The 18,632-nt window shown below is 59.2% G+C and overlaps 1 protein-coding gene across 1 annotated transcript; it reads right to left on the bottom strand.

Annotated features, from left to right (window-relative positions):
- Positions 1–63: 63 nt before the first annotated feature.
- Positions 64–17,917, bottom strand: CDK2 (cyclin dependent kinase 2). Its single transcript, XM_068998790.1, has 7 exons — positions 17,802–17,917; positions 17,635–17,712; positions 15,076–15,196; positions 11,386–11,556; positions 8,965–9,066; positions 4,943–5,146; positions 64–271 (listed from the first exon to the last, which is right to left on the bottom strand). The coding sequence occupies exons 1-7, from the start codon at positions 17,915–17,917 to the stop codon at positions 167–169; spliced, it is 897 nt and encodes a 298-aa protein (XP_068854891.1). The 3' UTR covers positions 64–166.
- Positions 17,918–18,632: the final 715 nt, after the last annotated feature.

The raw sequence follows: 18,632 nt of genomic DNA, 5'->3' as shown, positions 1-18,632 counted from the left end.
CGTTTGGGGTAATTTTGGGAGGTTCTGGGGCCATTTGGGGCGGTTTTGGGGCCGTTTGGGGCGGTTTTGGGGCCGTTCGGGGCGGTTTTGGGGTAATTTTGGGGGATTTGGGGCCGTTTGGGGTAATTTGGGGGTAATTTTGGGGTAATTTGGGGCAGTTTTGGGGTCAGAGGCGCAGGTGGGGCACGGCTCGCGTGACGTCGCGGAAGAAGGGGTGGCCCAGGGCGGCCTTGGCCGAGATTCGCTTGTTGGGGTCGTAGTGCAGCATTTGCTGGGGAGAAAAACGGGGAAATCGGGAAAAAAAGGGGCAAAAAACGGGATTTAGTGAGGGGGGAGGGGAGGGGGAGCAAAACCCAAACCCAGCCCGGGGGGGGGGAAATGGGGGAAAAAGGGGGGGAATTGGGAAAAAAGGGGGAAAATGGGGAAAAAGTGGGCAAAAAACCCCAGTAAAAAGTGGGGGGAAATATGGGAAAAATTGGGGGAAAATTGCAAAAAAAGTGGGAAAAAAAAATCAGGAAAAAGTGGGAAGAATTGGGGTAAAATATGGGGGAAATTGGGGAAAACCGGGGGAAATTGGGAAAAATCAGGAAAAAGTGGGGGGAAATCAGGAAAAATCAGGAAAAAATCAGGAAAATTGGGGGAAAAGCAGGAAAAAGTGGGGGAAAAGCAGGAAAAAGGGGGAAATCAGGAAAAATCAGGAAAAATCAGGAAAAAAATCAGGAAAAATTGGGAAAAAATCATGAAAAATTGGGAAAAAATCAGGAAAAATTGGGAAAAAGTGGGGAAAAATCATGAAAAATCGGGGGGAAATGGGGAAAAATCAGGAAAAACGGGGGGAAAAAATGGGGAAAATTGGGGAAAAATCAGGAAAAAGCGGGGGAAAATCAGGAAAAACTGGGGAAAAAATTGGGGAAAAATCAGGAAAAACTGGGGGAAAATCAGGAAAAATCAGGAATAATCGGGAAAAAAATCAGGAAAATTGGGAAAAAATCAGGAAAAATTAGGAAAAATTGGGAAAAAGCGGGGAAAAATGGGGAAAATCAGGAAAAATTGGGAAAAATCAGGAAAAACTGGGGGAAAAAAATCAGGAAAAAGTGGGAAAAAACCAGGAAAAATTGGGGAAAATTCAGGAAAAAATCAGGAAAAAGCGGGGGAAAATCAGGAAAATTGGGGAAAAATCAGGAAAAGTCGGGAAAAAGTGGGGAAAAATGGGGAAAAATCAGGAAACACTGGGGGAAAAATTGGGAAAAATCAGGAAAAATCAGGAATAATCGGGAAAAAAGTCAGGAAAAGTGGGAAAAAATCAGGAAAAAGTGGGAAAGAAACAGGAAAAATAGGGGAAAATCAGGAAAAATTGGGGAAAAATCAGGAAAAAACCAGGAAAAAGTGGGAAAAAACAGGAAAAAGTGGGAAAAAATTGGGAAAAAATCAGGAAAAATTGGGAGAAAATCAGGAAAAAATGAGGAAAAAATCGGAAAAAATTGGGAAAAAATCAGGAAAAAATCAGGAAAAAATCAGGAAAAAATCAGGAAAAAATTGGGAAAAAAACAGGAAAAATCAGGAAAAAATCAGGAAAAATTGGGAGAAAATTGGGAAAAAAACAGGAAAAATCAGGAAAAAATCAGGAAAAATTCGGAGACAATCAGGAAAAAATCAGGAAAAACTGGGAGAAAATCAGGAAAAAATGAGGAAAAAATCGGAAAAAATTGGGAAAAAATCAGGAAAAAATCAGGAAAAAATCGGGAAAAATCAGGAAAAAATCAGGAAAAATTGGGAGAAAATCAGGAAAAAATCAAGAAAAATTGGGAGAAAATCAGGAAAAAATGAGGAAAAAATCAGGAAAAAATTGGGAAAAAATCGGGAAAAATCAGGAAAAAATCAGGAAAAATTGGGAGAAAATCAGGAAAAAATGAGGAAAAAATCAGGAAAAAATTGGGAAAAAATTGGGAAAAAATTGGGAGAAAAATCGGGAAAAAATGGGAAAAAATTGGGAAAAAGCCAGGAAAAAATTAGGAAAAAATCAGGAAAAAATCAGGAAAAAATGGGAAAAAATGGGGAAAAAGTGGGAAAAAGTGGGAAAAAGTGGGGAAAAATCAGGAAAAATTGGGGGAAAATCAGGAAAAATCGGGAAAAAGCGAGGAAAAATGGGAAAAAGAGGGGAAAAATCGGGGAAAATCGGGGAAAAAATAGGGGAAAAATCAGGAAAAATTGGGGGAAAATCAGGAAAAATCGGGGAAAATCGGGGAAAAATAGGGGAAAAATCAGGAAACACTGGGGCTAAAAATTGGGAAAAATAGGGAAAAAATCAGGAAAAAATCGGAAAAAATTGGGAAAAAATCGGGAAAAAATCAGGAAAAAATTAGGAAAAAATCAGGAAAAAATTGGGAAAAATTGGGAAAAAATCAGGAAAAAGTGGGAAAAAATTGGGAAAAAGTGGGAAAAAGTGGGGAAAAATCAGGAAAAATTGGGGGAAAATCAGGAAAAATCGGGGAAAATCGGGGAAAAATAGGGGAAAAATCAGGAAAAATTGGGGGAAAATCAGGAAAAATCAGGGAAAATCGGGGAAAAATAGGGGAAAAATCAGGAAACACTGGGGTTAAAAATTAGGAAAAATAGGGAAAAAATCAGGAAAAAATCGGAAAAAATTGGAAAAAAATCGGGAAAAAATCGGGAAAAATCAGGAAAAAATCAGGAAAAAATCGGAAAAAATTGGGAAAAATTGGGAAAAAATCAGGAAAAAGTGGGAAAAATTGGGAAAAAGTGGGAAAAACTGGGAAAAAGTGGGGAAAAATCAGGAAAAATTGGGGGAAAATCAGGAAAAATCGGGAAAAAGCGGGGAAAAATGGGAAAAAGCGGGGAAAAATCAGGAAAAATCGGGGAAAATCGGGGAAAAATGAGGAAAAAGCGGGGATAAATCAGGAAAAATCGGGGAAAATCGGGGAAAAATCAGGAAACACTGGGGTTAAAAATTGGGAAAAATGGGGAAAAAATCAGGAAAAAATCGGAAAAAATTGGGAAAAAATCGGGAAAAAATCGGGAAAAAATCAGGAAAAAATGGGAAAAAATGGGAAAAAATTGGGAAAAAATTGGGAAAAAGTGGGAAAAAATGGGGAAAAATTGGGAAAAAGTGGGAAAAAGTGGGAAAAAGCGGGGAAAAATCAGGAAAAATCGGGGAAAATTGGGGAAAAATAGGGGAAAAATCAGGAAAAATTGGGGGGAAATCAGGAAAAATCGGGAAAAAGCGGGGAAAAATGGGAAAAAGCGGGGAAAAATCAGGAAAAATCGGGGAAAAATAGGGGAAAAATCAGGAAAAATTGGGGGAAAATCAGGAAAAATCGGGAAAAAGCGGGGAAAAATGGGGAAAAATCAGGAAACACTGGGGTTAAAAATTAGGAAAAATAGGGAAAAAATCAGGAAAAAATCGGAAAAAATTGGGAAAAAATCGGGAAAAAATCGGGAAAAAATCAGGAAAAAATCGGGAAAAAATCAGGAAAAAATGGGAAAAAATGGGAAAAAATTGGGAAAAAATTGGGAAAAAGTGGGAAAAATGGGGAAAAAGTGGGAAAAAGTGGGAAAAAGCGGGGAAAAATCAGGAAAAATCGGGGAAAATTGGGGAAAAATAGGGGAAAAATCAGGAAAAATTGGGGGGAAATCAGGAAAAATCGGGAAAAAGCGGGGAAAAATGGGAAAAAGCGGGGAAAAATCAGGAAAAATCGGGGAAAAATAGGGGAAAAATCAGGAAAAATTGGGGGAAAATCAGGAAAAATCGGGAAAAAGCGGGGAAAAATGGGGAAAAATCAGGAAACACTGGGGTTAAAAATTAGGAAAAATAGGGAAAAAATCAGGAAAAAATCGGAAAAAATTGGGAAAAAATCGGGAAAAAATCAGGAAAAAATCAGGAAAAAATCGGGAAAAAATCAGGAAAAAATGGGAAAAAATGGGAAAAAATTGGGAAAAAATTGGGAAAAAGTGGGAAAAAATGGGGGAAAATGGGGAAAAAGTGGGAAAAAGTGGGAAAAAGCGGGGAAAAATCAGGAAAAATCGGGGAAAATTGGGGAAAAATAGGGGAAAAATCAGGAAAAATTGGGGGAAAATCAGGAAAAATCGGGAAAAAGCGGGGAAAAATGGGGAAAAATCAGGAAACACTGGGGTTAAAAATTAGGAAAAATCGGGAAAAAATCAGGAAAAAATGGGAAAAAATGGGAAAAAATTGGGAAAAAATTGGGAAAAAGTGGGAAAAAATGGGGAAAAATGGGGAAAAAGTGGGAAAAAGTGGGAAAAAGCGGGGAAAAATCAGGAAAAATCGGGGAAAATTGGGGAAAAATAGGGGAAAAATCAGGAAAAATTGGGGGGAAATCAGGAAAAATCGGGAAAAAGCGGGGAAAAATGGGAAAAAGCGGGGAAAAATCAGGAAAAATCGGGGAAAAATAGGGGAAAAATCAGGAAAAATTGGGGGAAAATCAGGAAAAATCGGGAAAAAGCGGGGAAAAATGGGGAAAAATCAGGAAACACTGGGGTTAAAAATTAGGAAAAATAGGGAAAAAATCAGGAAAAAATCGGAAAAAATTGGGAAAAAATCGGGAAAAAATCGGGAAAAAATCAGGAAAAAATCGGGAAAAAATCAGGAAAAAATGGGAAAAAATGGGAAAAAATTGGGAAAAAATTGGGAAAAAGTGGGAAAAATGGGGAAAAAGTGGGAAAAAGTGGGAAAAAGCGGGGAAAAATCAGGAAAAAATCAGGAAAAATTGGGAAAAAATCAGGAAAAAATGGGAAAAAATGGGAAAAAATCAGGAAAAAATCAGGAAAAAATCGGAAAAAATTGGGAAAAAATCAGGAAAAAATCAGGAAAAAATGGGAAAAAATGGGGAAAAAGCCAGGAAAAAGTGGGAAAAAATGGGGAAAAATGGGGGCAACTGAGGCAAAGCCCCCCCAGCCCCGTTACCGCCAGCAGCTTGCGGCCCTCGTCGTCCAGCGGCGGCAGCACCTTGGCCAGGTCCTGGCGTGCCCAGCGGGGGAAGGTGGCTTTGTAGTCGGGCAGCGCCGACACCCCCGGCCAGGCGGCCTCGTCCGGGGTGCCCAGCGTGCGGAAAATGCGGAAGAGCTGATCGATCTCCGAGTCACCCGGGAACAGCGCCCGGCGGGTCAGCTGGGGGGGGGGGGCACGGGGGTCAGGGGGCACCCCCAGGGGTCAGGGGGCACCCAGGGGGTCAGGGGGGACCCATGGGATCGATCTCCGAGTCACCCGGGAACAGCGCCCGGCGGGTCAGCTGGGGGGGGGCACGGGGGTCAGGGGGCACCCCCAGGGGCACCCAGGGGTCAGGGGGCACCCAGGGGCACCCAGGGGTCAGGGGGCACCCATGGGATCGATCTCTGAGTCACCCGGGAACAGCGCCCGGCGGGTCAGCTGGGGGGGGGCACGGGGGTCAGGGGGCACCCCCAGGGGTCAGGGGGCACCCCCAGGGGTCAGGGGGCACCCATGGGATCGATCTCTGAGTCACCCGGGAACAGCGCCCGGCGGGTCAGCTGGGGGGGGGGCACGGGGGTCAGGGGGCACCCAGGGGGTCACCAAGGGGTCAGGGGGCACCCCCAGGGGTCAGGGGGTACCCAGGGGTCAGGGGGCACCCATGGGATCGATCTCCGAGTCACCCGGGAATAGCACCCGGCGGGTCAGCTGGGGGGGGGGGCACGGGGGTCAGGGGGCACCCCCAGGGGTCAGGGGGCACCCAGGGGCACCCAGGGGCACCCAGGGGTCAGGGGGCACCCCCAGGGGTCAGGGGGCACCCCCAGGGGTCAGGGGGCACCCCCAGGGGGTCACCAAGGGGTCAGGGGGCACCCAGGGGCACCCAGGGGTCAGGGGGCACCCCCAGGGGTCAGGGGGCACCCATGGGATCGATCTCCGAGTCACCCAGGAACAGCGCCCGGCGGGTCAGCTGGGGGGGCACCCAGGGGGTCACCGAGGGGTCAGGGGGCACCCCCAGGGGTCAGGGGGCACCCAGGGACACCCAGGGGTCAGGGGGCACTCCCAGGGGTCAGGGGGCACCCCCAGGGGTCAGGGGGCGCCCATGGGGTCAGGGGGCACCCCCAGGGGTCAGGGGGCGCCCATGGGGTCAGGGGGCACCCAGGGACACCCAGGGGTCAGGGGGCACCCCCAGGGCGGTCTGTGATTGGGAAATGGGGTCAGGGGGCACCCAGGGGTCCCGAAATCCACCCTGGGGGGGTCTGGGGTCACTCTGGGAGGGGTCAGGGGTCACCCAGGGACCCCAAATCCACCCTGGGGGGGCTCAGGGGTCACCCTGGGGGGGTCAGGGGTCACTCTGGGAGGGGTCAGGGGTCACCCAGGGACCCCAAATCCACCTTGGGGGGGTCTGGGGTCACTCTGGGGGGGCTCAGGGGTCACCCAGGGACCCCAAATCCACCCTGGGGGGGTCAGGGGTCACTCTGGGAGGGGTCGGGGTCACCCAAGGACCCCAAATCCACCCTGGGGGGGTCAGGGGTCACTCTGGGGGGGCTCAGGGGTCACCCAGGGACCCCAAATCCACCCTGGGGTCCCCAAATCCACCCTGGGGGGGCTCAGGGGTCACTCTGGGGGGCTCAGGGGTCACCCTGGGGGGGTCAGGGGTCACCCAAGGACCCCAAATCCACCCTGGGGGGCTCAGGGGTCACTCTGGGGGGGCTCAGGGGTCACCCAGGGACCCCAAATCCACCCTGGGGTCCCCAAATCCACCCTGGGGGGGCTCAGGGGTCACTCTGGGGGGCTCAGGGGTCACCCCGGCTCCCCAGTCCCATCCTGTCCCCTCCCCCCGGGGCCTTTCCCAGGCTCCGTCCCCCCCTCCCCCGCCCCGTGAGCCCCTCGTGACCCCCCCCGGGCGCTGCGGTCACCCCGGGTGACGTGGGGGGTGGGGGAGGGGCGGTCACATGATGGCCCCACCCCACCCCCCCACAAGGTCCCTTTGTTCCCCTCCCCCACCCCCCCCCCGGTGTCACCCCATGGCCGCTGACGTCACCGCAGGGGCACCCTGGGGGGGGGGGGGGGACACCCAGGGGGGGTTTGGGGACACCCAGGACACCCCGAGGGACCCCGGTGTCACCCTGGTATCCCCCAGTATCCCCCCAGTGCCCCCAGTATCCCCAGTCCTCCCAGTACCCTCCCAGTGCCCCCCCAGTCCCTCCCAGTACCCTCCCAGTGCCCCCAGTCCCCTCCCAGTACCCCCAGTGCCTCCAGTCCCTCCCAGTCCCTCCCAGTGCCCCCAGTCCCTCCCAGTGCCCCCAGTCCCCTCCCAGTCCCCTCCCAGTACTCCCATAGCCCCCACTCCCCTCCCAGTATCCCCAGTCCCCCCCCCAGTCTCCCCAGTGTGCCCCCACTCCCCTCCCAGTATCCCCAGTCCCCCCCCAGTCTCCCCAGTGTGCCCCCACTCCCCTCCCAGTATCCCCAGTCCTCCCAGTACCCTCCCAGTGCCCCCAGTCCCCTCCCAGTACCCCCAGTGCCTCCAGTCCCTCCCAGTCCCTCCCAGTGCTCCCAGTCCCTCCCAGTGCCCCCAGTCCCCTCCCAGTACTCCCATAGCCCCCACTCCCCTCCCAGTATCCCCAGTCCCCCCCCAGTCTCCCCAGTGTGCCCCCACTCCCCTCCCAGTATCCCCAGTCCCCTCCCAGTGCCCCCAGTGCCCCCAGTCCCTCCCAGTGCCCCCAGTCCCCTCCCAGTGCCCTCCCAGTACTCCCATAGCCCCCGCTCCCCTCCCAGTGCCCCCAGTCCCTCCCAGTGCCCCCAGTCCCCTCCCAGTCCCCTCCCAGTACTCCCATAGCCCCCGCTCCCCTCCCAGTGCCCCCAGTCCCCCCCCCCAGTCTCCCCAGTGTGCCCCCACTCCCCTCCCAGTATCCCCAGTCCCCTCCCAGTGCCCCCAGTGCCTCCAGTCCCTCCCAGTGCCCCCAGTCCTCCCAGTATTCCTCCAGTATCCCCCCAGTCTCCCCAGTCCCCCCAGTACCTTCCCAGTGCCCCCCAGTCCCCTCCCAGTGCCCCCAGTATCCGTGTGCTGTCCCCCCAGCCCCTCCCAGTGCCCCCATTCCCCCCAGTCTCCCCAGTATCCCCGTGCTGTCCCCCCAGTGCCCCTATTCCCCCCAGTCCCCCCAGTACCCTCCCAGTGCCCCCAGTCCCCTCCCAGTCCCCTCCCAGTACCCCCAGTCCCTCCCAGTCCCCCCAGTGCCTCCAGTCCCTCCCAGTCCCTTCCCAGTCCCCCCATTCCCCCTAGTCCTCGCATTACCCCCCTTCCCCAGTCTCTCCCAGTGCCCCCAGTCCCCTCCCAGTCCCCTCCCAGTCCCCCCAGTATCCCCGTGCTGTCCCCCTCAGCCCCTCCCAGTACCCTCAGTGTCCCCAGTCCCCCCAGTCCCTCCCAGTCCCCCCGATGTCCCCAGTACCCTCCCAGTCTCCTCCCAGTATCCCCAGTCCCCTCCCAGTCCCTCCCAGTCCCCCCAATGTCCCCAGTACCCTCCCAGTCCCCTCCCAGTATCCCCAGTCCCCTCCCAGTGTCCCCATTCCCCCCAGTCCCCCCAGTGCCCCCAGTCCCTCCCAGTATCCCCATTCCCCTCCCAGTCCCTCCCAGTCCCCCCGATGTCCCCAGTGCCCTCCCAGTCCCCTCCCAGTATCCCCAGTCCCCTCCCAGTGTCCCCATTCCCCCCAGTCCCCCCAGTGCCCCCAGTCCCTCCCAGTATCCCCATTCCCCTCCCAGTCCCTCCCAGTCCCCCCAATGTCCCCAGTGCCCTCCCAGTTCCCTCCCAGTATCCCCAGTCCCCTCCCAGTCCCCCCAATGTCCCCAGTACCCTCCCAGTCCCCTCCCAGTATCCCCAGTCCCCTCCCAGTGCCCCCAGTGGCCCCAATGCCCCCATTCCCCCCCTTCCCCCCAGTCCCTCCCAGTCCCTCCCAGTATCCCCAGTCCCTCCCAGTCCCTCCCAGTGCCCCCAGTGCCCCCGCACCATCTCGGCGAAGATGCAGCCCAGGCTCCAGATGTCCACGGCGGTGCTGTAGAACTTAGAGCCCAGCAGGATCTCGGGGGCACGGTACCAGAGGGTCACCACCTGGCACCAGAGGGGCACAGAGGGACCAGAGAGTGACCACAGGGTCACCACCTGGCACCAGAGGGGCACAGAGTGACCAGAGAGTGACCACAGGGTCACCACCTGGCACCTGAGGGGCACAGGGTGACCAGAGAGTGACCACAGGGTCACCACCTGGCACCAGAGGTACCACAGGGTCACCACCTGGCACCAGAGGGGCACAGAGTGACCAGAGAGTGACCAGAGGTACCACAGGGTCACCACCTGGCACCAGAGGGGCACAGAGTGACCAGAGAGTGACCACAGGGTCACCACCTGGCACCAGAGGGGCACAGAGAGTGACCAGAGAGTGACCACAGGGTCACCACCTGGCACCAGAGGGGCACAGAGAGTGACCACAGGGTCACCACCTGGCACCAGAGGTACCACAGGGTCACCACCTGGCACCAGAGGGGCACAGAGGGACAAGAGAGTGACCACAGGGTCACCACCTGGCACCAAAGGGGCACAGAGAGTGACCACAGGGTCACCACCTGGCACCAGAGGGGCACAGAGAGTGACCACAGGGTCACCACAGGGTCACCACCTGGCACCAAAGGGGCACAGAGAGTGACCAGAGAGTGACCACCGGGCACCAGAGGGGCACAGAGAGTGACCAGAGGTACCACAGGGTCACCACCTGGCACCAGAGGGGCACAGAGGGACCAGAGAGTGACCGCCTGGCACCAGAGGGGCACAGGGTGACCACAGGGTCACCCCCTGGCACCGGGGGGGGACATTTGGGGACACCATCAGCGACAGGACCCCCAAGGACACCCCCAAGGGACCCCGGTGCCAGCCTGGGGAAGGGCTGAGCCCCCCAAATCCCCCTCAAACCCCCCCCAAACCCCCCAATTCCCCCCCGGACCCCACCTCGTGGGTGTAGCTCCTCACGGGCACCCCAAATCTCCCCCAAATCCCCCTCAAACCCCCCCAAATCCCCCTCAAACTCCACCAAATCCCCCTCAAATCCCCCCAAACCCCCTCAAACTCCCCCCAGACCCCACCTCGTGGGTGTAGGTCCTGACGGGCACCCCAAATCCCCCTCAAATTCCCCGAAACCACCCCAAATTCCCCCAACCCCCCCCAAATCCCCCTCAAACTCCCCCAAATCCCCCCCAAACCCCCTCAAATCCCCCTCAAACTCCCCCAAACCCCCCTCAAACGCCCCCCCAGACCCCACCTCGTGGGTGTAGCTCCACATGGGCACCCCAAATCTCCCCCAAACCCCCCCAAACCCCCCCAAATCCCCCTCAAACTCCACCAAATCCCCCTCAAACCCCCCCCAAACCCCACCTCGTGGGTGTAGCTCCTCACGGGCACCCCAAATGCCCCTCAAACTCCCTCAAATCCCCCTCAAACCCCCCGAATTCCCCTCAAACTCCCCCAAATCCCCCTCAAACTCCCCCAAATCCCCCCCAAACCCCCTCAAATCCCCCTCAAACCCCCCCCAGACCCCACCTCGTGGGTGTAGCTCCTCATGGGCACCCCAAATGCCCCTCAAACTCCCTCAAATCCCCCTCAAACCCCCCGAATTCCCCCTCAAACTCCACCAAATCCCCCCAAACCCCCTCAAATCCCCCCCAAACCTCCCCAAACCCCCCTCAAACCTCCCCAAACCCCCCTCAAACCCCCCCCAGACCCCACCTCGTGGGTGTAGGTCCTGACGGGCACCCCAAATCCCCCTCAAACCCCCTCAAATCCCTCTCAAACCCCCTCAAACCTCCCCAAACCCCCCTCAAACGCCCCCCCAGACCCCACCTCGTGGGTGTAGCTCCTCATGGGCACCCCAAATCTCCCCCAAACCCCCCCAAATCCCCCCAAACCCCCTCAAATCCCCCCAAACCCCCTCAAATCCCCCCCAAACCCCCCTCAACCCCCTCCCAACCCCCCCCCCAGACCCCACCTCGTGGGTGTAGGTCCTGACAGGCACCCCAAATCCCCCTCAAACCCCCTCAAATCCCCCTCAAACCCCCTCAAATCCCCCTCAAACCCCCCCAAGCCCCCCTCAAACCCCCCCCCCAGACCCCACCTCGTGGGTGTAGCTCCACATGGGCACCCCAAATCTCCCCCAAACCCCCCCAAACCCCCCTCAAACCCCCTCCCAGACCCCACCTCGTGGGTGAAGGTCCTGACGGGCACCCCAAATGCCCCTCAAACCCCCCCAAATCCCCCCAAACCCCCCCAAACCCCCCTCAAACCCCCTCCCAGACCCCACCTCGTGGGTGTAGCTCCTCACGGGCACCCCAAATCTCCCCCAAACCCCCCCAAACCCCCCTCAAACCCCCTCCCAGACCCCACCTCGTGGGTGTAGGTCCTGACGGGCACCCCGAAGGCGCGGGCCAGCCCGAAGTCGGCCAGTTTGATGGAGCCCTCGGCGTTGATGAGCAGGTTCTGGGGCTTGAGGTCGCGGTGCAGCACCCGGTGAGCGTGGCAGAACGCCAGCCCCTGCAGCAGCTGGAACAGGTAACTCTGGGCACAGCGGGGACACCCCGTCAGCGGCCCCCCGAGGGGGTCCCGACCCCCAGCACAACCCCAAAGTGGCGCTGGAGACCCCCAGGGTGGGCCCAGAGGGAGCCCAGACACGCCCAGGGGGACATTGGGGTCTTTGGGGTGTGCTCAGGGTGTCCCTAAACCCCCCCAGGGTGACATTGGGGTCTTTGGGGTGTGCTCAGGGTGTCCCTAAACCCCCCTAGGGTGGCATTGGGGTCATTGGGGTGTGCTCAGAGTGTCCCTAAACCCCCCCTAGGGTGACATTGGGGTCCCCTGTGGGAGTCCAGGGTGTCCCTAAACCCTCCCAGGTGATGTTGGAGTCCCTATTGGGGTGCCCAGGGTGTCCCTAAACACCCCTAGGGTGACATTGGGGTCTTTGGGGTGTGCTCAGGGTGTCCCTAAACCCCCCTAAGGTGACATTGGGGTCTTTGGGGTGTGCCCAGAGTGTCCCTAAACCCCCCTAAGGTGACATTGGGGTCTTTGGGGTGTGCTCAGGGTGTCCCTAAACCCCCCTAGGGTGACACTGGGGGCTTTGGGGTGTGCTCAGGGTGTCCCTAAACCCCCCCAGGGTGACATTGGGGTCTTTGGGGTGTGCTCAGGGTGTCCCTAAACCCCCCTAGGGTGGCATTGGGGTCATTGGGGTGTGCTCAGAGTGTCCCTAAACCCCCCTAAGGTGACATTGGGGTCTTTGGGGTGTGCTCAGGGTGTCCCTAAACACCCCCAGGGTGACATTGGGGTCTTTGGGGTGTGCTCAGGGTGTCCCTAAACCCCCCTAGGGTGACATTGGGGTCTTTGGGGTGTGCTCAGGGTGTCCCTAAACCCCCCTAGGGTGACATTGGGGTCCCCTGTGGGAGTCCAGGGTGTCCCTAAACCCTCCCAGGTGATGTTGGGGTCCCTATTGGGGTGCCCAGGGTGTCCCTAAACCCCCCTAGGGTGACATTGGGGTCTCTGGGGTGTGCTCAGGGTGTCCCTAAACCCCCCTAAGGTGACACTGGGGTCTTGGGAGGTGCTCAGTGTGTCCCTAAACCCCCCTAGGGTGACATTGGGGTCCCCTGTGGAAGTCCAGGGGTGTCCTTAAACCCCCCTAGGGTGACATTGGGGTCTTTGGGGTGTGCTCAGGGTGTCCCTAAACCCCCCTAGGGTGACATTGGGGTCTTTGGGGTGTGCTCAGGGTGTCCCTAAACCCCCCTAGGGTGACATTGGGGTCTTTGGGGTGTGCTCAGGGTGTCCCTAAAACCCCCTAGGGTGACATTGGGGTCTTTGGGGTGTGCTCAGGGTGTCCCTAAACCCCCCTAAGGTGACATTGGGGTCTTTGGGGTGTGCTCAGGGTGTCCCTAAACCCCCCTAGGGTGACATTGGGGTCTTTGGGGTGTGCTCAGGGTGTCCCTAAACCCCCCTAGGGTGACATTGGGGTCTTTGGGGTGTGCTCAGGGTGTCCCTAACCCCCCCTAGGGTGACATTGGGGTCCCCTGTGGGAGTCCAGGGTGTCCCTAAACCCTCCCAGGTGATGTTGGGGTCCCTATTGGGGTGCCCAGGGTGTCCCTAAACACCCCTAGGGTGACATTGGGGTCTTTGGGGTGTGCTCAGGGTGTCCCTAAACCCCCCTAAGGTGACATTGGGGTCTTTGGGGTGTGCCCAGAGTGTCCCTAAACCCCCCTAAGGTGACATTGGGGTCTTTGGGGTGTGCTCAGGGTGTCCCTAAACCCCCCTAGGGTGACACTGGGGGCTTTGGGGTGTGCTCAGGGTGTCCCTAAACCCCCCCAGGGTGACATTGGGGTCTTTGGGGTGTGCTCAGGGTGTCCCTAAACCCCCCTAGGGTGGCATTGGGGTCATTGGGGTGTGCTCAGGGTGTCCCTAAACCCCCCTAGGGTGACATTGGGGTCTTTGGGGTGTGCTCAGGGTGTCCCTAAACCCCCCTAAGGTGACATTGGGGTCTTTGGGGTGTGCTCAGAGTGTCCCTAAACCCCCCTAGGGGATGTTGGGTACCCTACTGGGGTGCTCAGGGCGTCCCTAAACCCCCCTAGGGTGACATTGGGGTCCCCTGTGGAAGTCCAGGGTGTCCTTAAACCCTCCCAGGTGACGTTGGGCTCCCTATTGGGGTGCCCAGGGTGTCCCTGACCCCTCCTGGGTGACTCTGAGGACCCCCAGGGTGGGTTTGGGGGTCGGGATTTGGGGTTTGGGCTCGGGGGGCAGCACCCGGTGAGCGTGGCAGAACGCCAGCCCCTGCAGCAGCTGGAACAGGTAACTCTGGGCACAGCGGGGACACCCCGTCAGCGGCCCCCCGAGGGGGTCCCGACCCCCAGCACAACCCCAAAGTGGCGCTGGAGACCCCCAGGGTGGGCCCAGAGGGAGCCCAGACACGCCCAGGGGGACATTGGGGTCTTTGGGGTGTGCTCAGGGTGTCCCTAAACCCCCCTAGGGTGACATTGGGGTCTTTGGGGTGTGCTCAGGGTGTCCCTAAACCCCCCTAGGGTGACATTGGGGTCCCCTGTGGGAGTCCAGGGATGTCCTTAAACCCCCCTAAGGTGACATTGGGGTCTTTGGGGTGTGCCCAGGGTGTCCCTAAACCCCCCTAGGGTGACATTGGGGTCTTTGGGGTGTGCTCAGGGTGTCCCTAAACCCCCCTAGGGTGACATTGGGGTCTTTGGGGTGTGCTCAGGGTGTCCCTAAACCCCCCTAGGGTGACATTGGGGTCTTTGGGGTGTGCTCAGGGTGTCCCTAAACCCCCCTAGGGTGACATTGGGGTCTTTGGGGTGTGCTCAGGGTGTCCCTAAACCCCCCTAGGGGATGTTGGGTACCCTACTGGGGTGCTCAGGGTGTCCCTAAACCCCCCTAAGGTGACATTGGGGTCTTTGGGGTGTGCTCAGGGTGTCCCTAAACCCCCCTAGGGTGACATTGGGGTCTTTGGGGTGTGCTCAGGGTGTCCCTAAACCCCCCTAGGGTGACATTGGGGTCTTTGGGGTGTGCTCAGGGTGTCCCTAACCCCCCCTAGGGTGACATTGGGGTCCCCTGTGGGAGTCCAGGGTGTCCCTAAACCCTCCCAGGTGATGTTGGGGTCCCTATTGGGGTGCCCAGGGTGTCCCTAAACACCCCTAGGGTGACATTGGGGTCTTTGGGGTGTGCTCAGGGTGTCCCTAAACCCCCCTAAGGTGACATTGGGGTCTTTGGGGTGTGCTCAGAGTGTCCCTAAACCCCCCTAAGGTGACATTGGGGTCTTTGGGGTGTGCTCAGAGTGTCCCTAAACCCCCCTAGGGTGACATTGGGGTCTTTGGGGTGTGCTCAGAGTGTCCCTAAACCCCCCTAGGGTGGCATTGGGGTCATTGGGGTGTGCTCAGAGTGTCCCTAAACCCCCCTAGGGTGACATTGGGGTCCCCTGTGGGAGTCCAGGGTGTCCCTAAACCCTCCCAGGTGATGTTGGGGTCCCCATTGGGGTGCCCAGGGTGTCCCTAAACCCCCCTGGCACCCCCAGTGTCCCCCCCAGGGGGGTTTAGGGCCCACCTTGATGAGGGGCAGCGCGATCCCGCTGAGGGACGAGGAGTCCATGAACTTCTTGAGGTCCTGGTGCAGGAACTCGAACACCAGGTACAGCTTGTTCTCCGTGTGGATGACATCCAGGAGCCTGTGGGGACACGGGGACAGGGACATGGGGACAGCCCTGGGACACAGGGACAGGGCCATGGGGACAGGGACATGGGGACAGGGACATGGGGACAGCCCTGGGACACGGGGACAGGGACACAGGGACAGCCCTGGGACATGGAGACAGCCCTGGGACATGGGGACAGGGACACGGGGACAGCCCCGGGACATGGGGACAGGGACAGCCCCGGGACACGGGGACAGCCTTGGGACATGGGGACAGGGCCATGGGACACCAGGTACAGCTTGTTCTCCGTGTGGATGACATCCAGGAGCCTGTGGGGACACGGGGACAGGGACATGGGGACAGGGACATGGGGACAGTCCTGGGACATGGGGACAGGGACACAGGGACAGCCCTGGGACACGGGGACAGCCCTGGGACACGGGGACAGGGACATGGGGACAGGGACACGGGGACAGCCCTGGGACACGGGGACAGGGACATGGGGACAGGGCCATGGGGACAGCCCCGGGACACGGGGACAGTCCTGGGACATGGGGACAGGGCCATGGGACACCAGGTACAGCTTGTTCTCCGTGTGGATGACATCCAGGAGCCTGTGGGGACACGGGGACAGGGACATGGGGACAGGGACATGGGGACAGGGACATGGGGACAGCCCTGGGACACAGGGACAGGGACACGGGGGCCCATGGGGACACCACAGACCCGGGGGTCCCACGGCCACGGGGACACCACAGGGACCCCTACGACCGCAGGGCTTGTCACGGCCAGGGGGTGCCACCACCATGGGGGTCCCCATGGCCACGGTGTCCCCGAGTGACCACTGAGCTTGTCACAGGAGGGGTCCCCATGGCCACGGTGTCCCCAAGTGACCACTGGGCTTGTCCCCATGGCCACGGTGTCCCTGAGTGACCACAGGGCTTGTCCCCATGGCCACGGTGTCCCCGAGTGACCACAGGGCTTGTCACAGGGGGGTCCTCATGGCCACGGTGACCCTGAGTGACCACAGGGCTTGTCCCCATGGCCACGGTGTCCCCAATGACCACAGGGCTTGTCACAGGAGGGGTCCCCATGGCCACAGTGTCCCCAAGTGACCACAGGGCTTGTCCCCATGGCCACGGTGTCCCTGAGTGACCACAGGGCTTGTCACAGGGGGGTCCCCATGGCCACGGTGTCCCTCAGTGACCACAGGGCTTGTCCCCATGGCCACGGTGTCCCCAATGACCACAGGGCTTGTCACAGGAGGGGTCCCCATGGCCACAGTGTCCCCAAGTGACCACAGGGCTTGTCCCCATGGCCACGGTGTCCCTGAGTGACCACAGGGCTTGTCACAGGGGGGTCCCCATGGCCACGGTGTCCCTCAGTGACCACAGGGCTTGTCCCCATGGCCACGGTGTCCCCAATGACCACAGGGCTTGTCACAGGGGGGTCCTCATGGCCACGGTGTCCCCAAGTGACCACAGGGCTTGTCCCCATGGCCACGGTGTCCCCAAGTGACCACAGGGCTTGTCACAGGAGGGATCCCCATGGCCACAGTGTCCCCAATGACCACAGGGCTTGTCCCCATGGCCACGGTGTCCCTGAGTGACCACAGGGCTTGTCACTGGGGGGTCCCCATGGCCACGGTGTCCCTGAGTGACCACAGGGCTTGTCACAGGGGGGTCCCCATGGCCACGGTGTCCCTGAGTGACCACAGGGCTTGTCCCCATGGCCACGGTGTCCCCAATGACCACAGGGCTTGTCACAGGAGGGGTCCCCATGGCCACGGTGTCCCCGAGTGACCACAGGGCTTGTCCCCATGGCCACAGTGTCCCCAAGTGACCACAGGGCTTGTCACAGGGGGGTCCTCATGGCCACGGTGTCCCCGAGTGACCACAGGGCTTGTCACAGGGGGGTCCCCATGGCCACGGTGTCCCTGAGTGACCACAGGGCTTGTCCCCATGGCCACGGTGTCCCCAATGACCACAGGGCTTGTCACAGGAGGGGTCCCCATGGCCACGGTGACCCTGAGTGACCACAGGGCTTGTCTGCATGGCCACAGTGTCCCCAATGACCACAGGGCTTGTCACAGGAGGGGTCCCCATGGCCACGGTGTCCCCAAGTGACCACAGGGCTTGTCCCCATGGCCACGGTGTCCCTGAGTGACCACAGGGCTTGTCACAGGAGGGGTCCCCATGGCCACGGTGTCCCTGAGTGACCACAGGGCTTGTCCCCGTGGCCACGGTGTCCCCAATGACCACAGGGCTTGTCACAGGAGGGGTCCCCATGGCCATGGTGTCCCTGAGTGACCACAGCTCATCCTGGGGACATCTCCAGTCACATCTCCTCACAGAAGGCTCCCCACGACCCCCCATCCCCCCCCCCTCAGGACACCTCCCTGGTCCCATCTCCTCACGGGGGGGCTCCCCAAATCCCCCCCCAAACCCCCCCCCAAAGCCCCCCGCACTCACTTGACGATGTTGGGGTGGTTGAGCTCCTTGAGCAGGGAGATCTCCCTGATGGCCGTGCTGGGGACACCCTCGGTCTCCCTGCGGGGACAGCACACGGAGGGGAGGAAGGGGAGCTCGGGGACCCCCCCCAGGACCCCCTCGGGACCCTCCTGGGGACCCCCACTCACGTGTCCAGGCGGATCTTCTTGAGAGCCACCACCTCCCCCGTCACCTTGTTGCGGGCCTTGTACACGACCCCGTAAGTGCCCTCCCCGATCTTCTCCACCTTCTGGAAGTTCTCCATGGGGGGACACGGGGGGGGTCACGACACGGGGGAGACCCCAGGGAGGGGACACGGGGGGGGGGGGGGGGGTCCGGGGGGATTCCCGGACTCAGGGGACACCGGGAATAGGGGCAGGGGGATGGACGGGGTGTTCCCGGTGGTGGCCCCGGGGCTCGGGGGTGTTCCCGGTGGTGGCCCCGGGGTGTCCCGAGGTGGCCCCGGAGGGTCGCGGGTGTCGCCGGGGGTCGCGGGGAGGGATATCCGGGATGGGGGTGGGGCGCTGGGGGATGGGGGGGAGGGGGGTGAAAGCGGCTGTCGCCGGTGGTGGCAGGGGGGGGTGTCCCGGGGCCGGGGGTGTCCCCGGAGGGTCGGGGGTGTCCCCGGGGTGTCCCCGGAGGTGGGGGGTGGTCCCGGGAGGGGGAGGGGGTGGGGGTTTCCGGGGTGGGGGTGGGGAAGCGGGGCCGTGCCCGGCGGGGCAGGGGGGGTGCCCCGGGGCCGGGGGTGTCCCCGGAGGGTCGGGGGTGTCGCTGGGGGAGGGGGGGGGGTCCCTGGTGTCCCCGGGGGTCCCGAGCGCGGCCGCCGCCTCCCCCCCGCGCGCGCGCCAAAGCCGCGGCGGCCCCGCCCGCGCCGCTTCCCGCCTTCCGCCGGCCACGCCCCCCGCGCCGCCGCCCATTGGCTGCGCGCTCCGTGACGTCACGCGCACCGCGGGAGATCCCTTAAAGAGATAGCGGCACTA

This window comes from Aphelocoma coerulescens, unplaced genomic scaffold (assembly GCF_041296385.1).
Source record: "Aphelocoma coerulescens isolate FSJ_1873_10779 unplaced genomic scaffold, UR_Acoe_1.0 HiC_scaffold_175, whole genome shotgun sequence".
Lineage (NCBI taxonomy): Eukaryota > Metazoa > Chordata > Aves > Passeriformes > Corvidae > Aphelocoma > Aphelocoma coerulescens.
The sequence above is the reverse complement of the archived record's forward strand: the minus strand, read 5'-3'. Positions and strand labels throughout refer to the sequence as shown.